This window comes from Pagrus pagrus (genome assembly GCF_965226575.1).
Source record: "Pagrus pagrus genome assembly, chromosome: 7".
NCBI lineage: Eukaryota > Metazoa > Chordata > Actinopteri > Spariformes > Sparidae > Pagrus > Pagrus pagrus.
The window spans coordinates 6929571-6952548 of record NC_140191.1 but is presented as its reverse complement, the minus strand read 5'-3'; the positions used below and the strand labels follow the sequence as shown (position 1 = coordinate 6952548).

Genomic DNA, 22978 nt, shown 5'->3' with positions numbered 1-22978 from the left:
ATTTTGATGGTACAGTGTGTTGTAATAGGGTGAATGGTGTCTCCGCCCCCCAGCATTTGTTTCTGAGTTTATATTATTCCTAATTAATATTATAAGTATTAAAATTCTCAGTTTGAATTTCTTCTCCAAAACTAAATATTGTCCCTTTAACGTTTTTTATTTTATTTCTTCACTTGTTGATATTTTTCACTACTTGATTAAATGGAGAATTGAAAACTGAGTGGTAAAGAGCCCTTAAAATGATATAGACGTTTCTGTTTTTGTGCAGTGTTTCCTTAAATAATTAAATAATTACTGTTGTTGTTTTTAAGTTGGCCGCATGGGGGCAGTAGCGCTGCAGCCTCGGTCTGATGCCGCTCTGCTCTTCTTCTTCTTCTTCGTCTGTTAATGTTACATGACGTGTTTCCGCTTTCATGCTCAGCGTGCGTCAAGCTAAGCTAAGCAGGCAAAACATGTATCGATTATATTAGTTAGTTCGTGTTTTTTGAAAAAATAAAGACACAGATGAATATTTCTACATGGCTGCGGACGGATGGACGTATCCGTTAAGTGTCCTCACCGGAAACTTGTGAGCTAACAACTTATTTGTCGCTGGTGTTAGCTGAGTTAGCTAACTCACAGCCCGCTACCTCTACCATAACAACAACGTTGTTTGAGCGTTTTGATAAGCGGTAAGTGAAGTTGGTGAGCATCTTTTGTCTCATAGAAAGAGTAGCAGCGCTTCTCATCACAAGGTCTTAATCTAAAGTAAAACTGTGACTGCAAAAATGGTAGAATAGTTCACTGTCATTTGAAGGTGTATTAACGCACTAACAGTGACACCAACAAGGGAAGTCCATGAAATGAACTTGGTGGCTCACCTGTTCACGTCTCGCAGGGTAAAAAGTGAACTGTCCAACAAATATCTAACTCTTACTTTTATAATATGTCATCTGTAATCTTTAATACAACCTTAGTCACACAAAATGCAGAGGACAAACGTACAGAACGATACAGATGCAAACATGAAGCAAAACCAAAATATGAAGCTTAACAAATGCAGGACAAAGTTAAACGCAGTGCCATCAAAATACAACTGCTCTGCCACTGAGTTTAGCCCCAGTGTATGATACCTTCATTAAGCTGTTAATTAAACTATGTTTTTTAACATCAGTGGTGTTCTGCTGGACTGCATTGTATTGAGGACAAACAAGCAACACCTGACAATATAATGTAGTCCAGCACAACAACACCTTTAACTGTGATCTCAGTAATACAGGTCAGGTTAATTACTGGTATGTGTATTATATATTATCCAAGAATCTGAAGTAAATAGCTTTTGAATGTCTTTCCTTAATTTCTTATTTAATATAGATTTATAGATGAAAATGGTTCTAATTGATGTTTCCTACGTTGTCTTGTGTGCTGTTCTAGCAGATCAACCAAAAAGTTGTCACAACCTTTCAAAATATTCAGAACCAAATCTTAAAATAATCTCTCATCATTTCTTACACAGTATAAGGCCAAATAGATTATGCAACTTTAATATAACAAAAGGAGGAAAAGTCCTTTTGAAGATCCAACTAGTTTTTATAAAAAAAACCTTATTAAATTATTTATCAAAACTGAAATCCGGTGTGTTGACTATGTGTCAACTGACTAATTGTTTCTGTACAGTTAGCTATGCTACTGTAATGTTGTTAGAAAACTTTGCAGCCATTTCATTCTTACTGACTACAGGTTTGCACAAAGGACAAATACTTTTTGGATGTTTGGTTCCTGGCATCAGTTCCTGTGTGACTTACATCTACACCTGGATCTCGTATAACGATATTCTTGATTTGTGACTGCTCCCCCAGGCACCATGGCCAATCTAGAGCAGTGGGTGAACGACCGTCTCCATGACATCCTCGGGTTGAGTGACAGATATGTGTCTCAATTCATGATCGGCACTGCACGGAAAGCATCGAGTTCTCAGGACTTAGTGCATCGTCTCGAGCAGACTGGCACGATTGACATCGACCCAAGTGTCATTGCCTTTGCGGAGGAGCTCTTTGACAAGGTACATTTATCAAATTCTATCATCTCTCTTTGTCAGTACTTGCCATGCCATATTTACACGAACTTTAAATGCCTCACACAGTGCGGTAGTCGCTAGCCTTTTCATTATGTGAAGTTTTAGTGGGAATGAAACCTCTAAAAATCTTTCACCACTGTGTGTTACAGATTCCTCGCAAGCAGGTTGTTGAGAAACCGGCGCGGGCGCTGGAGCGGGAAGCCATTGAAATGGACAAGAGGAATCGGACATACACGTTATTGGAGGACAGCGAAAGTGATGGAGACACTGTGAAGGAGAAGCAGAAGGGGAAAAAGAAAAGCAAAGACAAGGACAAAGGAAACAAGAGGAAGCACATCAGACAGAAGAAAGAGAGCGAGTCTTCAAGTGAAGAGGAAGCACCTAAAAGGTAATCCAGATACCATGTACTGACTTTGTTATGTTTGGTTTGTCAGCTCCAAAACACTTAATAAAAACAATTCAGATAATTTCATTCTTGTCTGTGAAAAGACCAGATATGTTAACGTGAAGTCCTAGTCTGAGTACTTGGCTCATAGCTCATCTCGTTAAACGGAGATCGACCCCAGAAAATATTTGCAAGTTAACTTTCTGTACCAGTGGTTGGGAAAATAGGGGGAGATCAACCAAGTATAAAAAGCGCCGGACCACTCAGGAGGCTTTTGTACTGATAATAAAAAAGTTTGAATGTTGTACAGAAGCTGTGGTTTAATGCATTTTGTTTTTCCAACATCAGGGGTAATTCAGGCCAAAAGTCTGACAAGAAAGATGAGGAGGAAGAGGAAGAGTGGGAGAAGGAAGAGAGAGAGCGACAGCAGGACATCGAGGAGAGAGATGCTTTTGCTGAGCGAGTGAAGCAGAAAGACAAAGACAAGACCCGTAACATAACCGAGAGGACTGACAAAAAGGTTTGAGACGAGGAAATTACGACACAGCTCATGCATCTTTGTTAAGCAGGTAAACACGTTCACCTGTTGTTTGTTTTTCCTGCAGGCTTACGAGGAAGCTCAGAAGAGGCTGAAGTTGGCTGAAGATGGTCAGAAGAACATGGTATATGAGCAGGGTTTTCGTTTGTACTGAAAAAATCACATCATCTTTAAACAGAATATTTTCTCACATGTAGACGTCGTAAGAACATTATTTCTGGGCATTACTGTATGTTGTCTTGGGGAATAAAGACAGCGCATCCTCTGATCCTTTGTTGTCCTCTCTCGTTCTAGTTGCCAGAGTTGAGGAAGCGCTCTCGGTGGGATTATCTAAAGAAGCGAGAGTCAGAGAAGCTGGAGGACCTGGAGGCAGAGATCCATGACGATGAGTACCTTTTCGCTACAGACGATCTCACTGAGAGGGAGAGAAAAGAGTTGGAATACAAACGCACCCTTCGGGACCTGGCTAAAGATTACAAAAAGGCCGGTGCTAGGGAACAGGAGGAGAGGAAAAACAGGTACTACATGCCGGAAGAGAAGAGAAGCAAGGTAGGAACGACTGATGTCGCATACTAATAACTAGTAAATTGTGCGTAGGTGCAGTTGTTCAACTCTTTCTCTCCTTCCCCCTCTACACTGACCAGGAGGTGCCCCAGAGGGACCTGGAGCTGGAGGAAACTCCAATGGAGCTCGGAGGAGAGCAAGGCCGCTGGGAGGAGGAGAGGCTGAAGACGGCCTCCCTCAGCTTCGGGGCCAAGAGGGAGCGAGAGCAAGGCATGAGGCGCGAGCAGGAGAGGTACGAGCTGATCCTGGAGGAGGATGAGATGATCGACTTTGTCAGCACCGCCATTACCATGAAGGGAACTCGGGCGGAAAAGGTGAGGTTTACTTGTGACAATACTTTTGAGGCAGTAACACACAGAGTTACTTAGACTGAGTTTCAGTTATGAAGAGTTTTTGAGTACTGAAGAAAATCCTCCACTTGTTTTCTTTTTATGAGAGTGAGAGGGCAAACCGAAAAAGATAACAAGTAACAGTAACAGCCTATGTGTCCATATATGATTTGTTTGTGTGTCTTAAAATAAAAAAACAACTCATTCCCACCTACTCATTCCATACCACTGTGGACTAGACAATGCCAGTGAGCTGAAGTGGCCTTTTTCTTCCAACCCTGTTGTGTTCAGGATCAGGAGGCCCCGTCTCTGTCCCAGGCGGAGCTGAACAAAAAGTCCATGCAGGAGGTACGACGCAGCCTTCCCATCTTCCCCTACAGAGAGGACCTGCTGGCTGCCATCAGCGAGCACCAGATCCTCGTCATTGAGGGAGAGACGGGCTCCGGAAAGACCACCCAGATCCCACAGTACCTCTTGGAAGATGTGAGTGCCGAATCTAATAATAGCGTCACATTAAAAGACTTATGATCAGCGCCCAAGCGAAGCAGATGGAATGAAAAATCAAAGTGGAGAGCATCAAAACTCACTAAATGACAGATGTAATGGTTGTAGTTGGTCACATCTGACATTTTAGCAAGTTTTATCACTAAGGATTTTGGGTGTTGATAATGAATTAACTGCTCTAGCTTTTCACACAGAAATATAGGAATAAAATGGTCTAAAATGTTGTGAAACTGCATATTTTTTAATTTGAAAAATGTTCTGTCAGGGCTACACTCAAGGAGGCATGAAGATCGGATGTACACAGCCTCGCAGGGTGGCAGCCATGTCAGTCGCAGCCAGAGTGGCACAGGAAATGAGTGTGAAGCTTGGGAATGAGGTGAGCTCAGCACATTATCACACCACTTCATCAGAAACACATTCAGTTAAAGATCTGTACAGCAATGAATTATACTGTGTCATGTTTGTGTGTCCTGCCGTTGTCCATTATTGACTATTTCTTTAAAACAATTTGAGGTGGTTAAAAATTCTTGAATCAGTGTTTTCATATTACTGCTTCCTCCAGGTGGGATACAGTATTCGTTTTGAGGACTGCACGTCAGAGAGAACTGTGCTCAAGTACATGACGGACGGCATGCTGCTCAGGGAGTTTCTCACCGAGCCCGACCTCGCCAGCTACAGGTAATGCAAACAAGGGAGTCACAAACTGGTCATCATGGAGAGTTGATCTTTAAACCTGTTCAGTTCACTTTTTCCTGCCTGACATCCCATTTCCTGACATCATTTCTAGCCCGTCAACTTCCCACAGTTCCTCTCTGCAGCTTCACATTTCTAATGAATATGTTCATGTACACTTATTGAACACCTGCAGGTATTTATGTATGTTGTGCTCAACTCTCTCCCCACACTCTCTGTTTCTCCCTCTGTTTAGTGTGGTCATCATAGATGAGGCCCACGAGCGAACGCTCCACACAGACATCCTGTTTGGTCTGATTAAGGACATCGCCAGGTTCAGACCGGACCTGAAGGTGCTGGTGGCCAGCGCCACTCTGGACACAGAGCGCTTCTCCTGCTTCTTTGACGACGCGCCTGTCTTCAGGATCCCCGGCAGGAGGTTCCCCGTCGATATCTTCTACACAAAAGTAGGAACTAGGATGTTTATTTGAGATCTTGTGAACGTTACATTTAATGAACAGTTGGTGAATTCTTTGGTTTATGGTTGCTGCTTGAAGGAAAAAGGACAGTGATATAATGACACTGAATGATTTTTTTTACCAGGCTACTTTTAAAAGAAAAAAAACCAAAAAACATTTATTTTTGTTTTCTCACTCATTTATAGATGTTTGTATTTTTATGAAACTAATTAACAATAAATAAAACAGATGGGTTTACAGCTTTTTATGGGCCTCCAAGCTCCCATAGCATTTTAAAGAGAAAGATGTGTTATAAAGGATATTTAAGTTTCTCAGGGTCAAATGAGAACTCCTGACCCCCAAAATCAAACTGTTCTGTTGATGTCTGCACCTGTGTTGTGTTGTGTTGTGTTGTGTTGTGTTGTGTTGTGTTGTCAAGGCTCCGGAGGCAGACTACCTGGAAGCTTGTGTGGTGTCAGTGCTGCAGATCCACGTCACCCAGCCTCCTGGAGACTGTCTGGTCTTCCTCACTGGACAGGTATTGTTTATATCAAGCATGACATATTTATCAAGAGGTTCAAAGTTTTGGCTGCAGTTGTAACCAGAGATGGTGTTTAGTGTGCATGTGTGTGTAATATCTGCTGTGTCGACCTGTTTGGCTCACTTCAGATTGTTTCTATATATTGTAAACATTGGTAAAAGTGGGTGAAAGTGACCACAGTTACTTTGTTTACTCACTACCAGTATTGAAGGATATTGCTACAAAAGGGTAAATCCTTACTTTGTGTCCTCGTGTGTTGGTGGACTATTTAACCCCTTTGTGTGTCTTGCAGGAGGAGATCGAAGCGTGTTGCGAGATGCTCCAGGAGCGATGCAGGCGGCTTGGATCGAAGATAGCTGAGCTGCTGGTCCTCCCTATCTACGCCAACCTGCCATCAGACATGCAGGCGAAGATCTTCAACCCAACTCCACCCGGAGCCCGTAAGGTGAGACGATGTCTGGTGTCTGTGGAGAATACAGAATACAGAAAATGGCCTGGATGTAGTAGGTCACTGTAGGATTAATATTTCAACTTGGCAAACACAAAATGGTCAGCCAATGATGACAAAGAGTTTATTTCTTTGAGCCATATAAATAAAGCTTTCTGCTGCCTGTTTACAACATCAGAGCCATCTCATATTTGCCCAGATTAAGTTTCCATGCTATTGTTCACCAATAGAGGCTGCTGCAGCACAATAAGCTGTGCCAGACAGATTTACTGTACCAGTTTTGTCTGATGAAAGCCTTGATTTGAGGGTTTTATCACATCTTTGTTCCTATTGTGTAACAGCTGGATTTAATCTTCATTCACTTTGTTTGAGCAGTGCTTTCTAACTTTATCTCTTGGCACCACGTGTTCTCTCCCTATCACTCGTAGGTGGTGGTGGCTACCAATATAGCAGAAACCTCACTGACCATAGATGGCATCATCTACGTCATTGACCCGGGCTTCTGCAAACAGAAGAGTTACAACGCCCGCACCGGCATGGAGTCACTCATCGTCACGCCCTGCTCACGGGTAACTGCTCACCGGTTTTCTTAATGTTTAACAAGTGGGACGTCAGTGTTGGAGTGAAGCGAAGGTACATTTTATGTAGTATTGTAGTGAACGAGCATGTTTTCCAAATGCTGTAATCAAGCACTCATGTGCAGGCGACGAGTTGTGCTATTTTATTACAGGCGATTGTCCAGGTGTGGCGTTTTATCGGTGCATTCGCTGTTATGTTTAAACCGTGTGTGTGTGCATTTTTAAGCATTGCAAAATATGCATTATGTTCGCGGGTTGTCTGTCCTATTCTTGTGAACACGCTTTCTCGGGAATGCCTTGAGAGAATGTATCAAACGTGACACAAACGTTCACCTGGACTCAATCATGAACCGATTAGAATTTGTGGGTTTTCTGAAAAAAATCAAACAAATGTCTACTAGAATGAAATAATGACATATATCATAATAGGTCAACGGTCAACTTCTCTGTTACATCATAATATCCTACAAAAACACTCAAATGTAATGGTGTTATAGTGTGTTTCTGGATGCTCGACGCTAAGTTGCTTTCAGGGAAACTCCAACAGCAGAATATTCCACTTGTTAATTTGTTACCACGGTGAGAACACAGTGGTTTGCAATATATCACCTGGAAAAAAAATAATGCTTTCAAGAAGAAGAAGCTTTTAATTGTTGACACGGTGAAGGCCATGTTGGTGAATTTTTATAAATGATACTCTGACGTCCCGTTCCCGTGAAGGCAGCATGAAGCTGTGCTGCAGAAAGCTGAGAGAAACACTGAAGTGAAGAGTTGTTGCTCTTCAGAGCAGTCGCTATGACATAATACACCGTCTTATCTCGCCGCATTGTTGTACACAAGTATGCTTTAGAAAAGTTGCGGACCACATTCTTGCAAGTAGATGCAAGTTTGAACTCGTCTTGTCGTGATTTTCTGGTGTAAACTCGCAAACTCGCAAACTCCCCCCAAGAACACCTCAACGACCTTTCAAAAGTTTTGCTTCCTGCCCTTCCTGACATTCTCCAAAAGCCCCCTAGGTGGCGATACCGCCCCCATTGAGACACACTTCTTTCAATGTTTTTCACTGGACTCATACATGTCTTGATAGTTTTAACTTCATTCAGCCAAATATAAACGTTATACCATTTATTAAATTCCTTCAAAGTCTGGACGGACATGGTTATAAACGGGAGCTTGACTGGTTGGCAGAGGCGTACATATGTGAGGTGGTTCAAGTTTCTGTATTGGTCTCTCAATATTTTGCTGAATCATGCTGTGTGTTTTGTTTTATGCTCAGGCTTCAGCCAACCAGAGAGCGGGCCGTGCAGGCAGAGTGGCTGCTGGGAAATGTTTCAGGCTTTACACAGCCTGGGCCTTCAAACATGAGATGGAGGAAACGACTGTACCTGAGATTCAGAGGACCAACTTGGGAAATGTAGTCCTTCTGCTGAAGAGTTTAGGTGAGGGGTGGAAGCACTACAGACTGTCAGAATAATGTCATTTCATACATTTAAGTTATGAAGTTTGAGCACATTAGATCACTATTTGGTGGCTGTGACTGTCCAGTAAGATAATACGTTTTGGTTGCAGGCATCAACGACCTGATTCACTTTGACTTCATGGACCCACCTCCTCATGAGACTCTGGTCTTAGCGCTGGAGCAGCTGTATGCCCTGGGAGCACTTAACCACCTGGGAGAGCTCACCAAGGTACAAAGTCATTTATCTTGTATTTGTCAAACCTTGTAGGTAGGAATACATTTTACCCAAAGGATTTAAGTAACATTTATGCATAAAAATGTCTAAACATGACGAGATCTTTGTTACATATTCTTCACTTACATTATCCCAAATGTTTCCAGCTACGTCCACTTAAAGTCAGAGTGAGGAAGCAAAGAGTGACTTTAAAATGTATACATTTTTTTACTTATTAAATAAGTCTATAATCATTTTCTTACGCCATCAGTTGCTCCAGATCCCATTTTATAGTGCAGGAGGTTTATTATTCTACCCACTCCACCTTCTTCTCATAGTTAATCAGCAGAGGGTGAAAAGCAGACAGACAACTTTTGTTTTTCATTCTTAACTTTAATCACAGATAACAGATATGTGACTTTTGCTTTGATTGCATAATCTATGTCTGTCTTCACTCTGATCGCCCGCATATACCCGGTGCTTGTGATGCAGTGTCATCATGACTTCCTTGTGGGAGAGATGACTCATTGTGTTTCCAGCTTAAAAAATTTATGGCCACACCAGTCTTGTGAATCAATTTTTTAAGGATGTTTTTCAGACTTCATCCTCGGTATGTCTACTCTACTGTGTTTTAGAAAAAAAACGAATGAAGTCTTTCACTGTTTAAACATCTCTCTCTTCTTGTTTGCCGGCGTTCAGCTGGGTCGCAGGATGGCTGAGCTACCGGTGGACCCGATGCTGAGCAAGATGATCCTGGCCTCCGAGCAGTAAGTCTCCAGTCCAAGAAAGATTGGCTCACTCATTTGAGGTTGATGTTTACTGTTGTTGCTTTCGCTTCTCTGCTTATCTCTCTGCATTTTTTTATATTTCCATGTAATTTCCCTGTCTCTGCCTCCTGCCAGGTACAAGTGTTCCAACGAAGTGTTGACGATAGCGGCCATGCTGTCGGTGAACAACTCTATTTTCTACCGGCCCAAAGACAAGGTGGTGCACGCCGACAACGCCAGAATGAACTTTGTGGTGCCCGGGGGAGACCACCTGGTGCTGCTCAACGTCTACACGCAGGTGAAAGCATGGCGGGGTGGCAGCAGTTAGCACTGAAGATGTGTTCAAAATCAATCTATTAGGCGAAATGTTGTAGTCAAATGCAGTTTAGTTTAATACATCCATTTACCTACATGAGAAGGACAGAGAGTTAGAGTTGAGTTAGAGTTGAGTCAACACTTCCACCTACACCTCGTCTCAAATAACCAAATTTTCAGGTTTCTTTTTATCAGGTATGCAAACATTTGGTGTATGCACAGCTATGTAACTTCCCCACTGTCTTGTTAACATCAGTGTTTTTCTAGACTACTTTAAACCTGTTCAACAGCCGTCCACTGCAACATTTAAACAGATGTAACCTGTAACTTATCTTATTACTAAAAAAGGACAGGATGGATATTCGAATCAATTCAGTGAACAATGACTTAATAAACAAATATCATTTTCTGTACTTTGGTTTCTTATATACACATATAAAATATATTTAATTTACAGTTGACAGAACTGCAAGTCCATTTGCCATCCTGTAGGGAACATGATACATCTGATACTTATCTACATGTCTTTCAAAACCCCTGAAGTAAAAAAAAGAAAAAAGTCTTGGGATCACCAAAGTCAGTAGGATTCATCCTCTGTGGACCTTGAATGAGTGTACATAATTGGCTGGACCAAGAAGACCAACACTGCCATTATTAGCATGGCTGGAACAAAGATTAGAGGAAAGACTGACAAGTTTGTGCAGCAGAAATATGTTTTTCTAATGAAGTTATTGACTCGCAAACCCTCAGCTTTCTCTTGCGACCCCGTGTGGGGTCCAGACCTACAGGTTGAGAACCACAGTCTCACAGCTATGGCCTGTAAACCTTCAACAGCCCTGACATATTCATACGTAGAGCCCAGGTGTTGTGCTTACCGCTGTCGTGATGTCTTTCTCCCTCAGTGGGTGGAGAGCGGTTACTCCACACAGTGGTGCTATGAGAACTTCATCCAGTTCCGCTCCATGAGAAGAGCCCGGGATGTCAGGGACCAGCTGGAGGGTCTGATGGATCGTATTGAGGTGGAGGTGGTCAGCAGCGATGGAGACAACTTGCCCATTCGCAAGGTCAGTGGTTCAAAGAAAATCCCCCACAGCTTTACCAAAGTCACCTGACAAAAACATGGAATCTCAACATTAGATTAGTTATATAGCCCCATTCAGACACAAAGCATTTGAAAGTGCTTTAGAGAGACAAAGAAGTGCATTGAAAATAAGACATTAAAAGGGAGGATAAGTTGTAATTTACTCAAAGTTTGGAAACTTTGACAGTTATATTGCAGGTGAGAACGGCATTATCTCATGCACTGATCAATTTTGAGATTTTGTTTTTTGGCTATTTTTGCTTCTATATCATGTCTTCTTTCAGACTAATGGAAAGAAAATACCAAAGATCCACATTTAGGTGTTTATTCCACTGACATTTTCTGTTCTGGACATTTCTGCAAATTAGCACACATTTAATTAGAAAGCCTCATTGGCATATTTAAACATAACATGTCTAAAAAAGTATGGAATTTAACAATACATATCTTTAAAGACCTTTTTTTTTCTCATACTCTGAGCCAGAAATCTCCACTTCAGTAGCACCTACATACACCAGGCTTTACAGTTTTATTCCTAGTATAAATTGCAGGTTTTTACACGTTTTTTTATGGCTATTGACAGTATTTTCTGGTTTACTGACAGGGATAAAAAGAGATGTAAGAGTCCCATGTTTGACTCTAATATGTCAACAAAGTGAGACAAGAAGTTTGAGTCTGGCTTTATCAGTGTTTGGATTTCTGCTTGTCCCCATGGAGGGAGGTGAAAGGTCGCCCTCAGAAATAGCCCCTGTTTTTATCCAAGAACATTTTAGGTGGGTGGATGCTTCTCTCCTCAAGCGAGGTTAATAATAGATCCTTGGCTTAAAAAAAAAAAGATAAAGTTCTGCAAATTGAAATTACATAATGTGAGAGAAATCATCACTGAAGTGAAGCTGTGTGAATAACCTTCTCATATCAGGGTGTGTGTGTTGTGAACACACCCCTAAAGCACTTGAGATAACAAAGGGCGTTTGTTTTATTAGTCTGGTAACACCTTTTTTCATCACAGGCTGTCTTTGCCTGTGTCAGTCAGAATCCTGCCACCAATTAGGCAAAATGAATCACAAAATGTTTAATGCAAATTTAATGAATACAATCTAATATCTGATCTCATCTAAAGAGTGCACTGATGTCTCCACACATGCAAACATAAGGGGAAAAAAAAAATTTGTCATTTGAAAATGTTGATCCAGTGTAAAGCAAAATGAGCCACTGCATGACGAGTGCGTGTGACGGATGTTATCCGTCAGCTGTGTTTCAGTGCCATGTTGTCCCTTTGAGCATTAGCTTTGTGAACACACCCAGCACCACCTGGCCCACATTACAGCAGGTGTGGACAGTTTGTGTGCATCTGTGAAAACAAGATTGGAAAATAGGTCTGAAAGTTGTGTTTCGATGGCATCTGTTAGCAAATCCCACACGAAACCACCTACAGATGTGCAGAGTGAGACGCTGATTCCTACCAGCGCCACATTCAAGTACAATACAATATATGGTTTCTGCAGTGGGTTTCACATGACTGTGACGATACGCTGTAGTCACAGCACATTAGACTATGAGCGAAACATTCACAACATACCACTCTATACTATACAGTGCTCTTTTTGTATAATACTGCTGTGGTCACCTTTATTTCTACCCAGCACGGTGATAATCCACCTCTCCCTCCATCTCTTGTCCCTCTTCCAGGCGGTGACCGCAGGATATTTCTACCACACGGCGCGACTGAGCAAAGGCGGCTACAAGACCGTGAAGCACCAGCAGACGGTCTACGTCCACCCCAACAGCTCTCTGTTCGAGGAGCAGCCCCGCTGGCTCATCTACCACGAGCTGGTCTTCACCACCAAGGAGTTCATGAGACAGGTCGGTCTGCTCAGAGTGATGCTGTCTGCTTTAGGGCTCGGTTTAGAAAATCCATCTTCAAATTAAAATCTGTCTTCGTTTGAATGATCTGATAACGAGACTTAAAATCCAGAGATTGATCTCTCAACGTGGGCCTTTCCTATGGATGCCTGACTTGGGGTCAAAAATTAACACCCACCAAGAAATGCTGGTAGATTTCCCTTTTGGTGAGTAAATCTCTGAAGGCTCACTGACTTATTAATGTTAAAAAACTTTTTATTTATGTGCACTGCTGCTGTCTCTGTCACAGTTTCAAACACAGCACAGGGACAAGGACTTTATGGTGCGTTCAAGTGCCCCTTGAAATCTCTGAAACCATTTAATTCAGTTCTTTATGTAAAAATTCATATTTTTAAAATAGGTTTTTTTTTTTTTGTACAATTTACAACATTAGTTCTCCCAGAATCCCTTTCATGTCCAAGCATAATTGTTAATACAACTGAAATATCCTGACTGAACAAATATTGAAGTGAAATCAAATCAGGAAATCAGTGGTGATTCCCAGCTCTAGTCTGCTTTATCTGAATCTCTCTCGGATATTTTCAGTGTTAATTCGTGTCTGACAATCATTAAACACAGAAAAGGCTCAAATATAAATGACACAACAGAGTCGCACCTTTTTATTGAGTCCACAGTCTGGTATCAAAGCCTCCAAACAAACAAACTTCTGCTTCTGGGAATGAGACCGCACACTAATGAGGAAGTGTGTCAATTATTCCTGTTCAGTATTAAACAACATCCTTGCCTTTATAAACACAGTGATCCATATCTTTCTCCCCCTCCCCAGGTGATTGAGATAGAGAGCGGCTGGCTGCTTGAAGTGGCGCCGCACTACTACAAGAGCAAAGAGCTGGAGGACAGCAGCAGCAAGAAGATGCCCCGCAAGCAGGGCAAAACAAAAGAGGAGCTGGGCTGAAGAGGACACCGAGGCCCAGGGGACAGATGGAAAAAGTAAACACTCCCTTCCTCTCAGTGAAAGTAGAAAAATGCATAAAAATAAAGAGGAATAGTGTTGGAAAAGTAGTTGTTTGGTACATAAACAGCTACATGGTTCCAGCCTGTCTTCACATGTGAAACTGTTATCTGCTGTAGCTACGTGCTCACACGGTATCGGCATTTAGCATATAAAATTTTTGGCTGCACATAGTAGCCTGAGCAGAGACACGTGGAGCAGAGGGATGGGTCCGGCAAGAAGTAGGCCACAAACTGACTGACTGGTTTAATCATAAACCAGCTGGGCAACAACCAGGAAACTTTAATGCACTTGGATGTGAGTTTCCTGCATTGACGGCAGCGTTACTGACTCACTGGGTGGGTTTTGCAGCTCATTCATGCTCAGACTGTTGGTTTTTTCAGGTGCTTTTTGTTGACTTTCCCTAAATAAAGAGGCTTTGTCAAACTCTGAAAGCAGCACACTGTTAAGTGTGCAAATGGACAAGTAGGTGAAGGAGTCTCCACCAAACTCAAAAGACTAAGTTGCAAATGATGTTTCCCTCTCACGTGAGGCTCCTTATCTTGTTTGTTTTGATTTTCTACGTCAATAAAGTTTTACAATCACTTGTTTTTCCCAGTTATTTTGCAGCGCACTGATTAGTAATCAGATTAGTGTTTACTACTTCTCAGGATCATGGTGGTTTTCTTGGTTTAAATTGCACCAGGAAGTTCAGCTTTATTCATTCGAGCAAGTTATATTTAGACGCCATATTTGAATAGCCTCCTATCATCCTCCTGTCAGGCTGAGGTGAGCTGTGCCACAAAGGGACTGTGTGAGTCTGGGATAAAGTTTCCTTTTGAAGTTTACTCCAAAAGCAAAAATACATATTTTTCCTCTTAGTTTCTGAGATATCGGCCTCATATGTCTACCTTCTCTTGATTATCTTAACACTCAGCTTGTGGTGCCAAAAATACATAAAAAAACTCAACAGCAATGTCTATTTCCAGAAATCACCAACCGGACACACAAGATAATCCACAGACCTCATTGTGAGCAGGGACTATCTTATTTCCGTATCGGCACAGAAGGAAGTGTGTAGATACACATAGACGAGAGGCTAGCTAACTGAGCTAGCTGAGGTTATAGCTCGGCTGAGGAGGACACCATGTTTACACCCTGCACTGTCAGAAGTAGAAGGCTCTCATCAATGAGTAGATGTGGCCTGCACTTCCTTCTAATTCACTATATTTTTGTTGAAAGAAAATGGTTGTGACATGAAACCGCTCATCTCGTGCTCTCTGGGTTATCTTCAGTCTACGGTCAACGCATTTAAAGGAGCAATGTGTAAGATATGGCCAAACTTTTTGTTTAAAACTCTGAAACAATGAACTAACATTATCAACAGAATGAGATGAAACAACAGTGTTGCACGCCTCTCCTGTCCATGCCTTAGGGTGGCTGTAAATCACCTCTGTACTTTGCTTTACTCCGTCGGTCTTGGAGGCCATCTTCACTCTCACATCAGGCGGCCCGGTCACCTGCAGTGATTCTCCCTGTGATAACAGGTCCCGGTCCAGACAAACTAGGCCCACTGTCTAATTAGCTAACAGTAGCTAGCCACAGGCAAGGACTGCTAGTAAAGAGCAGCAGCTGTCTGTTACTCTGGTGAAATGCTGCTCCACATGTTTTTGGAGTTACCTTCTACAAGTTACACCTTTAAAGGAAGATTTGCATCTTCTGGACAATATATGCAGCAACATGCACAAGGAATTGCAAAGGGATTTTCATTTTTGGCACTCAAGTTTCTTTGCTTAGTAGGGACTGCTGTAAAGACAAGATAAGATCCTTTATTAGTCCCATAACAGGGAAACTTATGATATGATGAGATAGACTTGATACCTCAGCGGGGAAATGTAGAGCAGAGGGAAAAACAGTGACCGACAGATAAAAATGTAAAACAGAACAAAGCAAGAAAAAAAGAGAATAATATAAAAAATGTAAAGTAATAAACAATAACAAGACTATATACACTATTTTTTTAATTTTCACTCATAAATATGACCATGGAGGATAATTGCACATGATTATAGCTGTAATGCACACAGGGTGTGTAGCAACGTGCTTCAAAAGAGCATAGTAATAAAAAAATAAATAAAATCAGCTGGATACAATCGGTTTGGACAGGATACAAGCATGAATCGCACAGGGCGGCTGCACAGTGTAAATATGGAGTATGTAAAATATTTATAAATATGAATATATACAGGATATATACCTTAGAAAAATAGTGCAAAGTAGCAGTGATGTTACTTTCAAAGGTAAAACTACCAAACACTGGTTATCTTGATTGAAAGGGTCATAATTTCTGCAAAGAGACATTAAAAATGTAATTATTGCACTTTGAACACCACAAGTCTAGTCCCATTATAACTGGGAGAAGGCAGACATCTCTACAGCCGACGGCCTCGCACCATATCGATCTAGATTAATAAATAGCACTACATGTAAGAAGGGTTAACGTGTATTTTTGATTTTGGGTAAACTGTCCCTTTAACCTTTAACCCGTAACCCAATGCAAAATATATTGCGCCACATGCATCCTTCACAAGAATACTGACCCATAGTGCCTTCGGGGGCCCTCATACAGCCGCGTGTGCTCGTTACATAAAGAGTGACGCATCATTTCACTTCAGGAAGGGCTGTTCGACAAAACAAACACCAGCATTCTGTTTAATACGAAATATTTAACCCAGCTCGGGCCTGAACATGCATTGTCACGAGTTGTCAGGGTGTATTCTCTTTGGCTCGGAGCGTTTAGATGAAAAGGGAGTAACCAGGACGGTGAGACGGTTGAGATCGTTCGCTGTTCTTGTTTGGTTGGTAAACTCACCGGTGACATGAGAGCAGTGGAGGTATGACAGGTATGAGGCGCTGATACGTGCTGTGTTGACAGTACTGTACCCTCGTCTTGTTGTGCAGCGACAGTGGAATTTTACCAACAGTCACTCTTGTTTATCTTGTTTCATATCAGACATAGAGCAAACAAAATATATTAACGTGCTTCTCCATCATGTGACCCTTCACACCACTGACACCAAATCTGACATTAAACAGCAAAAGATGAGACATTTTGATTTTAATCCTAAGGCAGTTCAGCTGCACTGACGGGCTCATGAGGGCTATCTGAGTGAATGACCCGACGATCTACATATTCCACAGACAGATAGTTAAAAACCACTGGCTCACTGCAGCTGGTCCGACTGGTCTGACTAGAAGAGAGAAAAGGGAGGGCAGGAGGCGGCGAGGAGGAGGGTTCACTGGAGGCAGTGCTGTGTTACAATTAGAAAACAAGATATAAGAGGAAAGAAACCAACAGAGGAGGAGGAACACACACAGGGATTACAGACACAGCAAAAGACTTCCAGAGTTGTTGTTTTTTGGGTGACAACGTGATTCTGATATTCATCTACCTCAGCAGGTCAGTGATCGTATAAAACTTCCTGCTCTCTTGCTCTAACTTGCAAACTCACAACTTCTCTTGTTGTTAAAGCACCTCAGTCCTCAATTAACAAACGCTTCAACACAACTTCAGCTTGTTGCAAATGTCAAGATGCGTTTTCTTGCAATGTGAAGGAAACCAGCTTCTACAATCTTGACCTTCCATCTCCTGCAGGTTAAAAAACTTCAGGTTAATGACTGACTATGTGAGATGGGGGGCGTGTGAAGGAATGTCTGCTATGACGTTTCAAAACAAAGACGCTGTCACACACCTGTGCCACGCTTGGTTTAGTTTTCTCAACAGGTTCGAACCAAGAAAGCAGGAACATAAAAATCTCCATTAACTGTTTTGAAGCTCCTCTACTGTTTGCTGATGATGTCTGTGCGGGAAAGCCTACTAAACAAATACAGCAAGCATGCTTAGGGAAAGAAAAAAAAAAATGGACAGATAGCATTTTAACACGACAGAGATGTGAGATAGCAGGAGATTAGGTTGCTATTGTGTCATCATGAAGCAGCGACGATGACTGTGCAGGTGAATTCCTTCAGTCTGTTTCCTGCTCTGTTAGTTGCCGGGAGCCAGTAAAACTCATCCAAAGTTTGATTTTCCACAGCTCCTGTTGGAAAACTGAGTCAGATTCCAGCCGGCTCTCTACCGCCAACATCATCCCTCCAACATGAGCGACGACAGGGAGAGACGCAGGTCCGAGGGAAGCCGGGGCCAGAGCAACGGTTCCCGGCAGGCCCCCAACGTCAAACCCAAACCCAACCAGAAAGAAAAGAACAGCAAGGAGGACCAGTGGAAGAACCAGAAGCCTTCAAAAGTGAGGAGATCGAGGAGCACAGACTCGGAGAGGGGGGAAAGAGGCAGGAGGAGAGAACGGGACCGGTACCAGGGAGAGAGGAGGCAGAGAGGGAGGAGTGAGGAGGCCCGGAGACGAGACAGGAAAGAGGGAGAGAGCGACCGGAGGAGGCCCCCTGCAGACGATGTGGAGGACACTGAGTGCGCTGTGTGCTTCTGCACATACGATAACGTCTTCAGGACCCCAAAGCTGCTGGCGTGCGGGCACACCTTCTGCCTGGAGTGCCTCGCTCGCATCAACGTGACCTCACCCGAGCTCAAGACCCTGACATGCCCCGTGTGTCGGGAGCTGACCGAGCTCCCCCACGGCCGGGACCTGCCCCGCCTGGGCAACAACGAGGACATCATCGGCAAACTCCCAGCAAACATGCAGAGGGCACTGTCCATCCGCTTCAAGCGCAGTAAGGGCAAACTGCTCCTGAAGAACCCCCCTCCGAGCAGCCCGACCAAGCCCTCTATCCTCACCCTGCCTAAAAAGAGCCAGGAGGGCCAGGTGACGGCAGGTGGTGACCTCAACCTGGCAGCGATGGAGGAGGGAATAGCCCCAACCACAGTGGTGGACGTAGGCCGGCCTCCAAACAGGGTCAGAGGTCGCCTGCGCAGGTTGTTCCGCTCGGACCAGTGCTACTACACCGTGGTGGGGTCCATCATCACCATCACCGTGGCTCTCATGCTGGTGGGGATCCTGGCCTTTGTGATCATACCGAATGTGGGCATTCACCACAGGCCTGTTCCTCAGGGGAACCAAACATTACAAACACCCCCAGGAACTGCAGGGTGAGCCAGTACACCCTGATGGGGCAGGAGACAGGAGAAGGAACACACTGAACTCCCTTTGCCTCCTTTTTCCTTTTGGCGAGTAACAGCGACAGTAGAACTAAACACTGGGACACTTTCAAGCTGATTCACATACAGCGAAGTGAAGAAATGAAGGAAAACAAGGACAGCAGCATTTTTTTTTTTCTTTAAACAAAGGACAGACAGGCTCTGAGTTGCACATGAAGGAAACAGGACAAACTTGCATCTTATTTTTTTTACTTTTTGTTTCCTGAACAGATCCGCGATCACTGTGAAAAGCCAGAAACACTGTCCATTATGACTAATAAGCTGTAAATGTTGAAATGAACTAAGCTCTGTGATGAAAAGACTTGAGTATCTTTGGATTGCTTCAGGCTGATTGTAATAACCAGTTCAGGGTTTCTAGCTCTTACAAACTGTGTATATAGACCAACTCATTGTACAAAGCAACAGATGATTTATATACTTGTAAATATCTTCTTTTCACTCACAAGAATTGACTTTATTCTCTATGATATCAAATAAAGCACTTTTTTGGGGCGTTGAAACGTATTTCTCAGTGTTTTAAATTAGATCATCTGGATTTTTATATTACTTCTGAAATTAAACAATGACCAGATCGCTTTCAGCAGCACCTGATAACGCCGCAGGGAGGACTTCCTATTCCTCTTTTATGATGCGTGTCCTCATCAAAACAAATTTGTTGCCTATAACCTGAAGAGACCTGCATACTTCTTTAGTCACCTGATACCCTCTAGTGGTGTAAATAGACCAGTTAACAGGGTGGCTATGATACTGAACTTCTCCTCTGCTGTGTCTCTCAGCTCTTTGACAAACCTGTTTGACAACATGAGTGTTACCTATTTTAAAAAAAAATCCCTTTCAGGGAGTTCAGCTGTCAGAATTGACAAAGAGATGAGATAAGATTGTTCATATCATGCCGTCCAACTCCAACAAAACCACAGGGCAGACATAAGTCTGTCTTTTCTACAGTCGTTTAGCCTCAATGCTAAATCTGAGTGTTCAGCGGCTGCCTTTACACTGAAAGGAAAGTTAGAAATAACATGAATGTTGTCGAGTGAGGTAAGGAGAGGGACTGTGCTTATTGCAACAACAACAACTGCAAAATAATACAGGCGGCCTATCAGCAGAGTAACAGCTAACTGCGGCTAACTGTATTCAGTTACATCCATGATTGTAGCAACTTGCTAGCTCAGTTAGCTGTGCAGCTAGCTGGACACCCTGGGGGAGTGTTGGTGCACAGGAGCTTTGAGACTGCTGGGAGAAAGAGGTTTTCAGGCCTGGGGCTAGCTGCTTAGCATGCTAACTTCAGTATACAGTATTACTGCTACACAAAGTGAAGTCAAACCTGTTATATCTTCACATCCTGTTAATTATTATAGTTCATGGTTGAATGTGTTAAACCAAAATCCTTACATGTTACACCTTTAATATTTTAATTACGTGTACAATTTCCATCTAATTCTATTATATTTGAGTTAAGAAGTTTTTCTATCACGTTGAGTGAATGTGAATAATCTAAATGACCTGGAGACAGAATAAGCAGCTTGAAATGCATTAATCTTATGTATAATTCTTGAAAGATAAACACTTGAAAAACACATAATGTTAATGTAGAAGCTGTTCCCCTTTAATTTTATATATCATAATGCAAGAAACATGCAATGTTCATGCAGAAATCTGCCTTGATTTGACTTAATCAGATTAGGATATTGAATTTATTCACATTGACTCAACATGATAAAAACAACTTTGCCTTAAATGTGATCCATTCAGTCAACTTATGTAATAAAATCAGATGGAAAAGTCACATTTAATCAAAAATACTTGAAGTCACTGTTTAAGGCTAATCATTGTTTTGGTAGACCTTCACACACTTGCTCCCCCGAAAGAATGTGAGGGAAAGTAACTAAGTAAGTTACGCAAATACAAGTAATCAGTATAATACTTTTACTCAGTGTTGTATAAAGTACTGAAGTATCAAAAGTACAAGTTAAGGTAAAAATCATACATATATTTTAATGTATGCACTGTAAATACGATATATTATATATATTCTGATTTTTGGAAAAAATAAATACATTTAAAAATGTTTAACTGGATTCAATGCAGCGTGAAATTTGCATAGTCAGTAGTAACTAATAAATGTAATGGAGTAAAAGTACAACAATTGCCTTTAAAATGTAGTGGAAGTATACAGTTGCAGAAAATGGAAATACTGAAGCACAAGTACCTCAAAATTGTAGTTAAGTACATTATTTGAGTAAATGTACTTGGTTGCATTCCATCACTGCTTTGACTTTCAGTACTTGAGTACATTTTGCTGGTTATACTTCTGTATCTGTTGACATTTTCCACTATTGGAAAGACACACCCCCTGACCCCCTCCTGCGTATCGAGGCAAATATGGTCGCATGGACCAGAGCAGAGAGGACCCCCCCCCCTCCTGTGTACCCCTTCTTACGCAAATTATCCTTCGTGCGTTATGTGACTGCCTGTGTGGAGGCTGAACATCAGAGACCCGACAGGAGCAGCTCCCCAGACAGAGTTGTGGATTGTTATTGACCACCATGGCTTCCACTCCCTCCGCCTCTGCCCTGTCTGCTGTTCTCCGGTGTCGGGGGAAAATCTGGCCCAGGAATCCGCCTACCAAGCGGCCTGCCACCTCGGTGTACAGCCTGGGACTGGCCGGCGGGGCGGTGCGCGACCCGCCGGCTGAGCGCACCCGCACGAACCAGGCGTCAGCGTGGGAGGCTTTCCTCCAAGGGGAGCGTGTCGTTGTGGGGAGAAGACTCGCTGTGGCGTGTGAGACGCCCCGAAAAGATGCCAGAGAAATTAATAAATTATGTCATCCAAAACTTTCGCAATCCCCGGGAGACGCGCACTCTGGTGTCCAAAACGCGCTGGTGCGGCAGCTGGCGCGCAGACTGACGTCTAACCTGCCTGGAATAAACAAATGCTCCCAAATCATTCAGATGGTTAGAAGTGAAACGTATGCTGCACACATCTGTAAAATACTATTTGTTCAGGAAGTCAGTGAATTCCCAGCTGGAGTTTTGAAAGTGTCCGTGACGTCCCCGTGTCTGGTGGGAAACGCAGCGCAGATACCGTCTTTCGTGTTGAGCGGCTGGTCGACACTGAAGAGCACCTGTTTATGTTTGACCGCTCTGGTGTCAGAGTTTATGTTTCTGAAGCTGGCGGTGTTGTGTAGGTCCAGTCGCAGCCCTGGTGACAGGCAGCAGGATGGAGACAGCATCAGAAACGACTTCCTGCAGGTGAGCCTTACTTTAATACCTGAGGAAACATCACTGGTGTTACTCAAGGCTGTAGCCAGGATTTTGGAAATACTGAGGTCATAATTGTTTATTTTAATGATATGACATATTATAAAGTGTACACAAATATGTATACATTAGTCTTAAGATGTCAAAGACCCAGAAAAATATGGAGGACATGATGTTACTATATGAAACCATGTTATATTCATCCTCTTTCAGGTAAATGGACAAATCCACAGTCCCACTGTCCTCGTCTCCACCAAGGACAACTCCGGCTCTGGACAAAAGGTCACAGAGGACAGACCTGACTGAGACTGACCAAAGAGCAACAAAAAATACTCTCTGTGACCCCTTATTTATTGACTTTACCTTTGATTTCACAACACACAGCCCACACTTGGACTTCAGCTCAGCAAACAACTGGTTGTTTTAGAACAGTTTTTTTTTTTGCTGTAGTGCTCAAGGAAAAGCAAGCAATACTGTAACAATAAATACATTTAATAAACACGTCTTGTCTGTAGTCCTACATGTTGCTGGAAGGGTTCAAGGCCTCCCGTGGATGGTTAAAATAGTAGACGAACATGTTATCTTTAAGCCTGCTCTGTTGCATGGCAGCCTCTGCCTTCAGTATATGAATGTGTGTGTGCGTGAATGGGTGAATGTGACGAGTGTCGTAAAACGCTTTGAGCTGTCAGCAGACGAAGAAGTCACTGGACAAGTCACCAGTTCATCACAGGGCTGACAAACAACCATTCACACACAGAGTCACACCTAAG

The 22978-nt window shown here is 42.7% G+C and overlaps 3 protein-coding genes across 3 annotated transcripts; all 3 read left to right on the top strand.

The window, feature by feature from the left end:
• Positions 1–404: 404 nt before the first annotated feature.
• On the top strand, positions 405–14368 carry dhx16 (DEAH (Asp-Glu-Ala-His) box polypeptide 16). The gene is made up of 21 exons (XM_084358285.1): positions 405–671; positions 1839–2041; positions 2206–2444; positions 2790–2961; positions 3047–3103; positions 3274–3528; positions 3624–3857; positions 4164–4355; positions 4642–4752; positions 4939–5054; positions 5305–5515; positions 5946–6044; positions 6340–6492; positions 6924–7064; positions 8350–8512; positions 8643–8761; positions 9446–9513; positions 9649–9811; positions 10731–10892; positions 12599–12772; positions 13599–14368. Exons 2-21 carry the CDS (start codon positions 1844–1846, stop codon positions 13725–13727), a joined length of 3156 nt encoding a protein of 1051 aa, XP_084214411.1. The 5' UTR covers positions 405–671; positions 1839–1843; the 3' UTR covers positions 13728–14368.
• A 2760-nt stretch (positions 14369–17128) lies between these two features.
• On the top strand, positions 17129–19434 carry rnf183 (ring finger protein 183). Its single transcript, XM_084357122.1, has 2 exons — positions 17129–17223; positions 17858–19434. Exon 2 carries the CDS (start codon positions 17921–17923, stop codon positions 18884–18886), a length of 966 nt encoding a protein of 321 aa, XP_084213248.1. The 5' UTR covers positions 17129–17223; positions 17858–17920; the 3' UTR covers positions 18887–19434.
• Positions 19435–21387: 1953 nt separating this feature from the next.
• LOC311259789 (uncharacterized protein) lies at positions 21388–22709 on the top strand. The gene is made up of 2 exons (XM_084357123.1): positions 21388–22199; positions 22422–22709. Exons 1-2 carry the CDS (start codon positions 21495–21497, stop codon positions 22512–22514), a joined length of 798 nt encoding a protein of 265 aa, XP_084213249.1. The 5' UTR covers positions 21388–21494; the 3' UTR covers positions 22515–22709.
• Positions 22710–22978: the final 269 nt, after the last annotated feature.

Excerpts from the sequence above, each read along its gene's own strand:
- dhx16 (XM_084358285.1), top strand. The coding sequence starts at position 1,844 with ATGGCCAATCTAGAGCAGTGGGTGAACGACCGTCTCCATGACATCCTC. Across the intron at positions 2,445-2,789 it reads GAAGAGGAAGCACCTAAAAG|GGGTAATTCAGGCCAAAAGT; the intron begins GTAATCCAGATA and ends TTCCAACATCAG. Across the intron at positions 4,753-4,938 it reads GTGTGAAGCTTGGGAATGAG|GTGGGATACAGTATTCGTTT; the intron begins GTGAGCTCAGCA and ends TGCTTCCTCCAG.
- rnf183 (XM_084357122.1), top strand. The coding sequence starts at position 17,921 with ATGAGCGACGACAGGGAGAGACGCAGGTCCGAGGGAAGCCGGGGCCAG.
- LOC311259789 (XM_084357123.1), top strand. The coding sequence starts at position 21,495 with ATGGCTTCCACTCCCTCCGCCTCTGCCCTGTCTGCTGTTCTCCGGTGT. Across the intron at positions 22,200-22,421 it reads TCAGAAACGACTTCCTGCAG|GTAAATGGACAAATCCACAG; the intron begins GTGAGCCTTACT and ends ATCCTCTTTCAG.